Source organism: Camelus bactrianus, chromosome 18 (genome assembly GCF_048773025.1).
Source record: "Camelus bactrianus isolate YW-2024 breed Bactrian camel chromosome 18, ASM4877302v1, whole genome shotgun sequence".
Taxonomy (NCBI): domain Eukaryota; kingdom Metazoa; phylum Chordata; class Mammalia; order Artiodactyla; family Camelidae; genus Camelus; species Camelus bactrianus.
The window spans coordinates 26826969-26838837 of NC_133556.1; the positions used below are offsets into that span (position 1 = coordinate 26826969).

General features: G+C 58.4%; 1 protein-coding gene across 3 annotated transcripts; it reads right to left on the reverse strand.

Moving 5' to 3' along the window:
• Positions 1-2199: 2199 nt before the first annotated feature.
• Positions 2200-6500, reverse strand: KREMEN2 (kringle containing transmembrane protein 2). 3 transcript variants are annotated; one of them, XM_010949852.3, is made up of 9 exons: positions 6026-6500; positions 5609-5783; positions 4735-4826; positions 4510-4634; positions 4159-4312; positions 3384-3716; positions 3191-3316; positions 3029-3107; positions 2200-2780 (listed from the first exon to the last, which is right to left on the reverse strand). In XM_010949852.3, exons 1-9 carry the CDS (start codon positions 6117-6119, stop codon positions 2570-2572), a joined length of 1389 nt encoding a protein of 462 aa, XP_010948154.2. In that variant the 5' UTR covers positions 6120-6500; the 3' UTR covers positions 2200-2569. The 3 variants fall into 3 exon arrangements, with proteins under 3 accessions (XP_010948154.2, XP_045368645.2, XP_074202558.1); XM_074346457.1 differs by having other exon boundaries at positions 2623-2780; positions 3029-3102; XM_045512689.2 differs by lacking the exon at positions 3029-3107.
• Between the last annotated feature and the right edge of the window lie 5369 nt (positions 6501-11869).

Consider the following 11869-nt stretch of genomic DNA (forward strand, 5'->3'; position numbering starts at 1 on the left):
CTGAGTGAACTAAGCAAATTACCTTTTGTGAAAGAGAAACAAATAGCATCGAAAGGTGGAAATCTAGAACGAAAAGGGAATGCTATAGCCACAGTGCTTCTTAGACCAGAGATCTGTAGGCCCACTAAGGGAGTATCTGCCTGTGATTCCCACTCAGGGGTACTATAACCTGCGACCCATGAAGCGAGCATTCACCGGCAACGTTTGCTCAGGGGTGCTTAAACCTGGGGCCCCACCCAGGAGTGTTAAACTTGCGATCCACAAGGGGAGTGCCTGCCTCCAACTCCTGCCTATGGATGCAATGAGGCTTATGCCCCGAGGGCACTCAGGGAGGGCCGGGCCACAAATTTCTTAAGGGGAACTCCCAGAGTCCCCTAATTTGGGCCCTCTTTTGCAGTTCCAGCATCCCGGAACCAGATCAACACCATGTAGAGAGGTGGAACTGGGCTCAAAGAGCCACGGAGGGGAAGCTCACCCAATCAGGTTGCCAATTACTTGCCACGTGGTCTTAATTTGGATGTCCGAGTGGTTGCCTTGGTGGATCTTCTCAAGTCTGAAGTGATAGAGTGATAGGAGAATGAAAAAAGATCTGGAGGAGAAAAGCCTTGGGCTCGGTGGGCTCCTTCATGGCTAGAGAGCTGACCTCTGCCAGATCCTGTAGGCAGCATCAGACGCCACCTAAGGGCTACTTGAATCTGCACAGCATGGGAGAAACCCCCTGCCACCCTCCTACAGGGGAGCTGTAGCCCAATAGGCAGGTCAAGACTATGCCCTTTGAGCCCTGCTTGTTTATGTAAATGTCCGATGTTGAGCGCCAAAGATGATGCAGGAAAACGGATGTGGGTTGTGAGGATGGCCATGTCCCAGGTCTCGGATGAGCCCCTGGGATGTGCCCCACCAAGTGTGGGTCCTTGGCTTCCCCCAGGGAAGAATTCAAGTGCAAGCCACAGTTGAGTAAAGGTAAATTTATTTAGAGAGATACACACTGCATAGGGTGTAAGGCAAGAGAAAGGCAAGGAAAGAGGTGTGGGAATTGGTTGCTCAGGGTTAAAGTATAAGTAGGTACACACTCCACAGACAATGCAGGCCGTCTCCAAAGAGGGGGAAGTGAAAAAAGGGCGCTAGGTGTGGTGTTACCAGTTTTTATGGGCTCAGTAGCTTCACACGCCTACAGGTGGGACCGTTCCAACTACCCTGGGGAAGAGGCTGGGATTCCCAGGAATTGGGCCACCGCCCGTTCTTTGGCCTTTTGAAGTTAGCCTTAGGACTGTCATGACGCCTATGGGCATGTTATTTATCATGCTGTTACAGTGAGCATATAATGAAGCTCAAGGTCTACTAGAAGTCAAACCTCTTATTCCTCAAGGCCAACTGGGAGTTGAATCTTCCACCATTTTGGTGAATCTTCCACCATTTTGGTGTTAAATTGCTGTCATTCCTTGAGTGGCTGTGCCCTCCCCCCTCCCCTCCTGCCTCAGCTCCACCAGAGTGACCCTGGTGTCTCGTGTCCCCTCGCAGTGAGCACCCAAGCTTTCACCCGACCCACCAGGTCAACTCGCCCTTGGGCACTTACCCTCTTGGGCACAGCCCTGCCACCCAACCCCACCCCACAGCTCACACTCTGTCCAAGGTGCTGCCAGCCAGGGACGTGCGGACAGGTCAGGTCTAAAGTTGGTGCACCCCCACTCCACAGGTGATCTCTCCACCTGCCCACCTTCCCTGGAGCTCAGCAAGGCTGAGATGCCCAGGCCTCTATGCTGTGTCTGACGTGCTTGGTGCCCTCCAGTGAGTCCCTGCACTTTGGCCCAGGCTTCTTCGAGCTTGGACCAGGTCAAATCCGCTCTCTGTTAAAGCCAAGATGCACTTTTGGCCCCGCCCAGGACAGGCAGGAAACATTGGGGAAGAGGGAGGGCAGGAGGCCTGGGGGAAAAGGTTAGTCCACAACAGGGTTCATCCTACTTCGGGCCCAGGAAGGCATCCCTTCTTCTGCCTAACTCTGCTCATAACCCACCTCCACTTCCTCCCGGACCCCGCCCACTCAAACTTCCGCCTCCCGCAGTTCCTCAGTCCTCTGCATTCCAGGCGGCTACACAAAACTCTTTGCCTGGAATGTCCTTAATTTGCATGCACACAACCAACCTTGGCACAATAGCTCATTGACATAGCACCTCCTACACGTAAGAATTTGCCGAGCAAGGCTGTACCAAAATACGTCCTTTATTCAAAGTCTATGGCTGGTCTTTTGACCATTTTTGTTGACCTCTCACATTTCACTGTGGGCAGCAGTCCAGGACCACCCCAAGAGGGGCTCAAAGACCCCTGTATCCAGGTCTATGAGAAGGGGAGCTGGATTCCTCTTGCCCTTTGGCCTGGACCATCTGGACCGTGAGGGTCACGCCAAGTTCCCAAAATAGCACCAGATGCTTTCTGTCCCACGTCTGGCCTCCCCGAGGTGACTAAAGGGCGAACTGCCCTCAAAAGGGCGGAAGGCCAAGGTAGAAAGTATGGCATAGGGTCTCAGGAGTCCATCACACTGTAGAAGGGTCCACTGGACCCCAGGAGTCCCAAGTCAGAGAGCAGAGATGAGCGAGCGCAGAGAACTCTGGCTGGAGGCACTCAGAGGCCGGTAACTCACAGCTAGACTCTCAACCTGGGGGTCCCCGGGAGGACAGGGCAGGGCCACACCTCGAGGCCGGCGATACCAAACAGCCCAACTTCTCGCCAAGCTCCGGGAAGGCCCCAAGGCTGGGGGTCCTTTACCTGGAGCCAGCAGGCAGCTCCTAGAGAGGGAGCAGACGTCAGCCAAACCACCAACCAATGTCACCACCTCCAGCACCTTGCTTCGCCTGTGATCCCACGCATGATTCCCTGTGTGGACCCAAGGCCTTGTCCCTCAATAACCCAGGAATTCCTTCCAGCCCCGTTCCCCTCGTGGGCCCCAGATTCCCACCAGACCCCCACGCCCAGGGGCACCAGGACGTCAGGAGCCCAGCGGGTCTGCCCTCAGGTCCTGCCCCAGATCGCGCACCGTCGGCGCAGCAGGCGCAGTAGCGACAGCAGCAGCAACAGCATCACTGAAATGGCCGTCACCGTCGAGAAGACCTGGGCTGCGGGCACACAATTGTGGTGAGAACAGGGCTTGAAAGGTGCTGTTTCCCAAAGTCCCTTCCACCTCCTACGCGCGTCTCACCTCCAGTCGCGGCCTCTGGAGCCCCAGGCCGGGGGCTGCAGCTCACGTTGGCCCCTTCGAGGGATGCTTCAGGGGTCTGGGCCGAGCCCTTGGAGGGAGCCGGGTAGTCGTCCGCGTCCTGCAGTCCTGCAGAGAGGGGTGTGAGGCAGGCTGGCAGGGGAGTGGGCCGAGGGGGGACAGGGCAGGGCCTCACCGCGGTAGGTGAGTGCGAAGCCCTGCGCGTGGCCGCGTGCGTCGCTGCGGAAGGTGAGCAGCAGCGCGGCGGTGCGCAGGCGCAAAGGCCCGGTCGGTGGAGGGCGGGCGCCGTCGAAGGCGCGGAGCAGGCTGCCTGAGGCCGCGTCGCGCAGCTCCAGCCGGTCAGGCGGGTCGGCCAGCTCGAAGAGGCGGAAGGTGAGTTCCAGAGCGGCGCCCGGCGGGCCCAGAGCCCAGCTGCAGTTCCGGTCTGGCCCGTACTCGTCCGGGAAGTCCGGGGAGTAGATGACGCCCTGAGGTGCTGTCCAGTTTCCCTGGCAGGAGCCTACGGACACTGTGGGCGGGGCCGGCGGTCAGAACCCGGAGACCAGCGGGCTCCTTCACGGGGCGGGGCGGGGCTCTTCCCATCTAGGCCCCGCCTCCGCCAGACCAGACGCGTCTTCGGACCCCGCCCCTCCAAGTTCAGTCGGGTCCTCTCCTCCAGCCTGTCCAACCCCTTCCCAAGGCCCAGCGGTCAAACCATTAATCCCCTTAAGTCTCACCTTCAAACAATTAATTCCTTCCTCAGGTCCCGCCCTCAGTCCCAGAGCCCTGCCCCCCGGGTTCAGACCAGTCTCTTTTTCGGACCCGGTCCTCAACCCAATCCCTTAATCAGGCCCCGCCCCCAACCTACCGCCTTCCCTTACCAGATTGCACCCCCTATCGTGGCATCGCCGTCTGAGTCTCACCCAGACTCTTCCCCTCTCCCACGCCCCTCATCACAGCTCACTCCTCACCTTCATAGATGCCTAGTCGCCCATCGCCGCCGCACAGCTGGCCCGGGTGGCCGAAGCAGATCTGGTCACAGTCGGTGGCCGGGGCCGGGCGTCCCCGGGCCAGGTCGCTTTCGGAGCCACAGAAACAGGCATAGCCAGCTTCCACGCCCGCTAACTGGGAGCACAGACTAGGTGACCCCAGAGACAGGGGCTGGGGTGGGGGTAGGGTGGTGGGAGCCAGGGATGGGGTCAGAAGTAGGAATCGGGCTGGAGGTTCAGAAATCAGTGTCAAGGTTTGGCGTCAGAGATGGAAGTTGATTTGGATCCCGAGGTCAAGGTCAGGGGTCACTGGTCTGGGCAGGTGGGCAGTACCTGGTAGCCCTTCATGCGGCAGAAGCGAAGGCACACCTGGACTGTTAGCTTTGTTGAGGTGCCGCTGGGGCCGCTGAGGGCCGGGGGTGCCCCCGAGTCCACGAAGCAGCCCAGGTACCCAGGCACTGAGGGGGCAGCAGAGTCAAGCTCCCTGTGGTGCCTCCAAAAGCGAACTCTGCCCAGGCAGCCAGGCGCTCCCACCCTTGCCCATCCGGCTCCACTCACTATGACACGTGGGGATATCGCAGTAGCGCCAGTAGATGCCCTCCTCCGTCTCGGCCACGTAGCACCATGGCTGCACGTCACCGTCTGGGTTACTGTTAGGGGAGAAACTGTTGGGATCCTACCATCCCAAGAACCACAAATTCCAGGTCCTGACACACAGCTTATTTGCAAAATGGTCACCTTGTGTGTTAAATTCTGATTTGCCCCACCAGAACGGATGTCAACTGCCGAGTAGATGGTGGGAAGTCATTAAAGGGACCTCGTGTGCTGATTTTAGGTCTTCAACTGTTGCTTGGACGTCATATATGAAGACTTTGAAGCCATTTGTAGTGTTCGTTCCCCACCCAGCCATATGCCTCTGTCAGTCCCTTGTCTTGGAACACTGCTTTAAAGCAGAAGTGATGAGCCCTAACCTTTGCGGCTCAGGAGGGAGGTGTTCTCCTGCTCAGCTCGGTCCGTGCCGCTTCAGACCGCAGCTGTGGCTCTGAACCCCCGATCCCTCTGTCACCGCAAGTAGATGCCTCTCAAAGAAGCTGTACGCCAAGAGCCCGTCCCCTCACTCGGGAGTTTGCCCCCTGACTAAGCCCCGCCCTCATGGGCCCCTTGAGTGCCCAGGCCTGACCAGACGCTTTTCAGAAGTTAAGTTCCTAAGGCCCGACCCGGGTCGGAAAGTGTTCTGAGAGCCCTGCTACGTCCTCAGCGCCCGCCAGGCCCTACTCCTCGTTTAGGATCCGCCCTCAGGCCCTCGAGGTGGCCCCCTCTGCCCACCCAACGGAGACCCCCGCTCCGCCTACGCCAAGGCCCCGGGCCAACGCCTGCAAGGATGCACCCGGCCCCGCCCCAGAGAAAGCCCCGCCCCTAGACCGCCCCTCACCGGCAGAAGTTGTGCGCGCCCAGCCCCCAGCGGCCCTGGGGGTCGCTGGCGCTGCTGTAGCTGTGCTGCTTCGTCTGGTCCCAGAAGAGGCATGGCCGGCCTGCCCCGCGTGGGCCCGTGCGGTTCTGGTAACCGCGGTAGTCGGCGCCATTCACCTGGAAGCACTCGGACAGGCCTGCACCGCAACAGCGGGGCCTGGGGAGGTCCGGACCCTCTCCCGGCATCCTCACCCCACCCTCCGACGCCAACTCCCGCCCGACTCCCCAGCCAGTGTCTCTGGCGCCCACGGGGCCCTCGGCTGCTCAGCTGCTTCCACCACCTGCTCTGTCCCCTCCTCAGCCTCGGGACTGGGGTTTCTAGGCGCGGAGGCCGAGGAGGGAGTGGTGACCACGGCCCAGTCGCCGGGCTGGGACTCACCTGGGCTATGCAGGCTCCCCGCTGAGGCCCCGCGTGGCCGCAGCAGCGGGAGGAAGAGTAGGAAGAGGAGGCCATGCGAGGCCCGTGTCCCCATCGCCCCCAACCAAGGAGAGGTCTTCCTGGCCCTCACACGGCGCTGTCGCCTCTGGGGTCGCTCCGAAGCCTCCCTGGAGACCTGGGGGGCGTCGTCTTCTGACTGTCTGCCCTGATCTCACTCTGGGAGGCGCTCTCAGTCTGGGGCGGGGGAAATATCTCCCAGGGGTATTTGCCTCCCAGGGTTTTTGGCCCTTGAAGGCGTCTCTCTGCCCAGGTCCCTACTGGGAGTCTCCCCAAGGGAGGCGGGGGTGGGGTGTCTCGGGCCAGGGGCGTTCTCCGTCTCTCCCTCTCCTTGCTCTGGGTCGTGCCTCGGCTTCCACACCGCCCCCACCAGCTGCGCCTCGCTCTGAGCCTCCCTCGTCCAGGTCTCTAACGCGCTGTCTCCTGCCCCCCTCGCGTCCCTCCGCGCGTCCCTCCCCCTGGGTCCCTCCCTCCCCACCCCCCCCTCCCCACCCCCCCCTCAAGGCCGGGAAGCCCCGCCCGAGACTGGAGCGGAGGCAGCAGGTCCAGACGCCTCCCACGCCCGCCCCCATCTCCGGGACCCTCCGTGTCCCGGCGCGCGCCTCCCTGCCCCTCCCCTTCTCAGGGTTGGTGAAGATTCTAGTGGGAGCGTGTGGAGAAGGACCGGCCAGGCTGGTGGACAGGACTGTAATAGGGGAGGACCCTCTTCCGAGGCCATGCACCCCCGGGACACCCTGGAGTCTCCAACTCACAGACACTCTTGAATGAAGTGCACGCACGCACTCCCACTCAGTCACCCATCATTGTGAGGTGCTCATACGCACACCCTCACTCAGATCCTCCAGCCCTTCCCTCCCCAGGTCCCGACGCCTCTGGCCTGAGGAAGTGCCACTCCCTGCCCCCGCACCCGCCTGACAGGCTGGAATGGTGGACGCTCAGTCCTGGACAGGCAGGGGCAGCTGGTGTCTGGGGAGGAAGGCAGCTGTGCCCCTGGTCCCAGCCTGTCCTCTTCTCTCCTCCTCCCCCTAGGACCCCCAGCCCAGGCTCGCCGGAGCCACATCGCAGCTCGGTGGAATTCCCCAGCGATGTCCCCCACCTGGAGGGGGAGGGGGAGGGTAGCAGGCCCAGGCAGGCGTGGGGGGAAATTCCCCGCCCCCTCCCCCTGGGCCCGACTCCTCTGAGTCCTCTGATCTCCCAGCAGCGCCCGCCGGCTGCCCCCAGGGCTTGGGGGGAGGCCAGCGCAGGTGCGTGGGAGGGCGGGGGCGGGGGCCCGGGAAGGAGATGGGTGGTGGCTGGGGGCCCAGAGCAACCCTGCCCCGCCTAGATGTCTTGCCCCTCAGCCCAGCCTCCCAACCCCCTCACAAGGCCCCTACTAGGCTGTCCAGCCTAAAAGGACCTGTCCCCGTCCTGTCAGTACCCGCGCCCCGCCCCAGATAGGGGGCTCAGGTGCCGGTGGTGGTGAAGGGACCCGCGAAGACCGCCCATCGAAGTTAGTGCTTCCTGCATGGATTTGGGGGAGGGGTGCTTGTGTCACGCAGCGAGAGCTTTCTAAGGAGTTGGCTTGCTGAGATTGGAAGCCAGAGCCCTAGCTGCCTCTTGGGGGAGCCCTCTCAGCTGCCAGGCTGGTGCTCGATCGCCTCCCAGTTTCCCACCTCTGCTGAGCACGGGACTGGGAGTCTCACCTGCACAGGCTAGTCCAGCTGGGAGAACCCACCTGACACCCCACCTAAGGAGGGAACAGTAAAGCCCATCGAACTGGCCCCCTTTTCCCCTCCACGTGTGAGTTCTGGGGCTGCCCTGGCATGGCTTCCTCCTAGATTCTGGCCCATGGAGAGCATCCTGGGGTGGCAAGCCTGGGCCATGGCCTGGGTGATGGGGGTGCATGGGGAACCTCATTTCCAAGGGTCACCTGAAGAAAGGGCAAGGTGAGGACAAGGACCACCAGGGTGCAGAATGAGGGTCAGTGGAGGGACTAGAGGAAGAACTAACCCCTTTGCTGGCAGGAGGGTGAACCAAAAGGGACTGTCCATCTGGTGCATTGCACTTTGGGCCCCCATTGCCCGGCCGGGTCTCCTGCAAAAGGAATCTTGGGTGAGATGGATGGGGATCTCAGTTCCAGGACTCAGGCACCAAGATGAGGGACAGTAGCTGCACTGCAAGCTCTAGGCCCAGGTGGCTCACTCCAGCTAAGGAAGGCCTGGGCTCTCACCCTCACCACTCTCAACTCCCGGGAGTTCAGAAAGGCTGCCCTGCTGAGAGGCCCACAGTCCCAGTCAAGACTCCACCCCACCCCCCAGTCTTTCCCCTGCAATGGTACCATTGTTGTGGGAAGGCTGGGTCCTTACTATCTGGCCCTTGCCTACCCCCTGATTGTTTACTCACCTTGTTCCTCCAGCTTCTGCACAAACAGCTGAACTTCATTTCCCTGCTTCCCTTGCATTTGGAGTGACCACAGGAGTGAGTTCTGGCCAACCGAGCATGGGCAGGAGTGATGTCTCTCACTCCTCAATACTTAAAGCAAGGGTCTGGACCAACATTAGCATCACATGGGAGCTTGTTAGAAATGCAGACTCTCACACCCTACCCCAGACCTCCTTCATCAGAACCTGTGTTTAACAAGATCCCCAGGAGCTGAAGTTTGGAAAGCTTATGTAGACCCCTGCTAGGTCTGGCCTCAACAGTCTCAGTTTCTGTCTCCTTCACTCACCAACTGAATGGAGGAGATTCCTAGGGCCTAGAGGAGGGTGGAAGGAGCCTGATTCCCAAGTGACCTTGTAAAAGGTGCCACCAACCGGAAGTATCAGCATATGACTCTACATGAGTGGAGTCTTAAGCCACTGAGATTGGGGGTTTGGTTGTTACAGCAGCTGACACAATTTACCTTGACTAATACACCTTCCCACCGTTATCCAGTTCTCTCCAGGGCTGGTTCCTTCTGAGAGCTGGGAGAGGGAATGTTTGACACCTCTCACTTAGTTTCTGGTGACTTGTTGGCCATCATCGGCATTCCTTGGCTTGTAGAGGTCACCAGTCACCACAGTCTCTGCCTTCATCTGCATGTGGTGTTCTCCCTGTGTGAGTTTGTGTCCAAACTTCTTCTTTTTATAAGGACATCAATCATATTGGATTTGGGCCCCATCCTACTCCAGTATGACCCCATCTGAACTCATTACATCTGCAATGACCTCTTTCCAAAGAAAGTCATATTCTGAGGTACTGGGGGTTAGGATTTCAGCACATGAATTTGGGAGGGCACAATTCAACTCATAACATCTCTTAATTATTTCTTGTCCCTTTTCCATCTTTGTTGCCACCCTAGTCTGGCCACCACCATCTCTTACTTGGACAAATTCCTCTCTCAAATGAGGTCCAACTCCCCTGAACAGCCCCTCCAGCAACCAGAGTCTTGTCTTTTTTTCTGATGGGAGGAAGCTGAGGGGCCCTTCTAGTGCCCTTGGAGCCCTCAGGGGGACAGTGGGGTGGGCAGCTGGGAGAGGCTGAGCTCTGAGGAGCTGTGGTGAGGATGCAGCTGCCCTGTTCTTGGTCTCCAGAGACCCCCTGGGGTACATCTGGCTTCTGGTCCTTGAACCAGGTAGTCATTCATACCTGACATGAGCACCAGGGAGAAGACACCTGGGGCAGGTGTTGTGTGACGGGGTTAAATTTTAGAAAAAGCCCTCGGTTATCATGGGGACGGATTGCAGAGAGGGGACACTGGAAGCTGCGGTGATCACAAAGGTAAGTGGCTGGGGCTCTAGGTGACTCAGGGCCCCAGGGATGGGGATGTTTATTAATCCAACGACTGACTAAGGGTCTTCTTTACTTTATGGGTGCCCTGCTGGTGCTATGGACTGAATGTGTATGTCCCCTGCAAACTCACACATTGAAACCCTAATCCCAGTATGACAGTATAAACAGGTGGGGTCTTTGGGAGGTGTTTAGGTCAGGGTGGAGCCCTCATGATGGGTTAGTGCCTTATAAGAAGAGGCCAGAAAGTTAGCTAGGCCAACCCTTCTTCTGCCCCCCTTGTAAAGACCCAGTAAGAAGGTGGCTGACTGTAAACTAGGAAAAGTGCTCTCACAGAACCCAGACATGCCCACACCCTGATCTCAGACTTTCAGCCTCCAGAACTAAGAAATCAACATCCGTTGTATATTATGGCAGCCTGAGCAGATCAAGACACCTGGATTCCCCCAATTCTCCTGGCACCGGAGGAAGGAACCCCATCAGCCTTAGCACACAGGGAAAGAAACTGGCAGAGGCAGTGATTGCTAATGGGTCTGGGGTTTCTTTTTGGGGTGATGAAATGTTCTGGAATAAGACAGTGGTGACAGATGCCCTACTCTGAATATACTAATAGCCATTGTATCATACACTTGAGTAGGTGAATTGTATGGTATGTGGATTATATCTCAATAAAGCTGATACTAAAAAAAGAAAACTAGGCAGGGTGGCCCTGGTGGCACTGACAGCTGACAGGATGTAGGGACAGGTGGGGCGGCGTTGAGGTTGGCTCTGGGTTTCTGCTTATGTGGTGTAGCCTTCAGACATAGGGGACAATAGGAGGACACTTCCCTTCACCACCTGTGCTGCTGATGATCATGAGATACCCAGGGTCAAGGTCCTGGAGGCAGCTGGACACACAGGTTTGGTTGCAGAAGGGACAGAAGGGATGCCTGGACTGAGGCTGCAGACTGACAGACCGTAAACCTTGGAAGTGGCTGGGCAGAAAAGGGCTGAGATCTAGTCTCCAGAACACCAATCACCGTGCTTATAGGTTGGGAGGAGGCCGAGGAGCCCTGGAGGGAAGTCGGTGGAGAACCCCAAAGCCTCCTTCAGGTCTGCAGGGATCAAGAAGGAAGAGTCAGTGCCTGAAGGTGAGCGCTGATATGCACCCGCTGACTTTAGGAGGTCCTTGGTGCCACCCTGCCGGAGCCATCTTGATGGAGGACATGGTGGCAGGAAGAGCTGGGCCAGGACAAGCATTTCAGGGACACTCACCTCACAACCCTGGGGACAGGACTAGAGGCCAGGGCCCTAGAGCTGGCCACTGCTCCCCATTTTTAAAATTCGAGTTCCTCATTGGTGTTTTTACCGCTCATGAATTTTTTATTTCAAATTTCTTAACGAGATTTTGCGCAGTCATCCAAAGGGACACAGAGACACTCTACCAGCTCTGCATGGTGCATACATATGAAATAGAGTTTACTGGGAGAAACTAGCGCAGAGTGGAAACAGGGATGAAGGACATGATCCCACCCACCTGTCATCATCCACAAGGGGCCAGCTTCAGGGAGGGGCCTGCCCCTGTGCGCTTTGCTCTGTGACACAGATGGGGCAAGGGACATCTCTCTGGCTCTGGAACCGTGGAAGAAGTGGCCATACAAAGGGGAGACTCTGGAGCTCAGTGGTGGGAGGCCTTGGGGCCATCCAAGGCAGCAGCAGCTTCCAAATTCATTTCCATCTGGGAGTTCTCAGCCTGAGCAATGTGGACCATCCATCTGCTCTCTAAGGTCAAAGGTGCAGAGAAGAGGAAGAGCCTATGGCCCTGGCTGACGTGCTTGTCTAGGGGGAAGACAAGCTTGGTGCTTTCCCTGATCCTCCTCATGCTGCACCCCAACTTCTGGGTGCCTGGAGCCCAGCCAAGGTGCCAGGCCTGGGACTTGGGTTGGGGAGTAGTCAGCTCTGAGCCCCATGGAGGCCCTGTTATGGAAGCTGCAGAACCAGTGACCCTGCAAGTGTTGCAGATGACAACGGCTGCAGGGGCTCAGTGCTTCTTGCTGGATA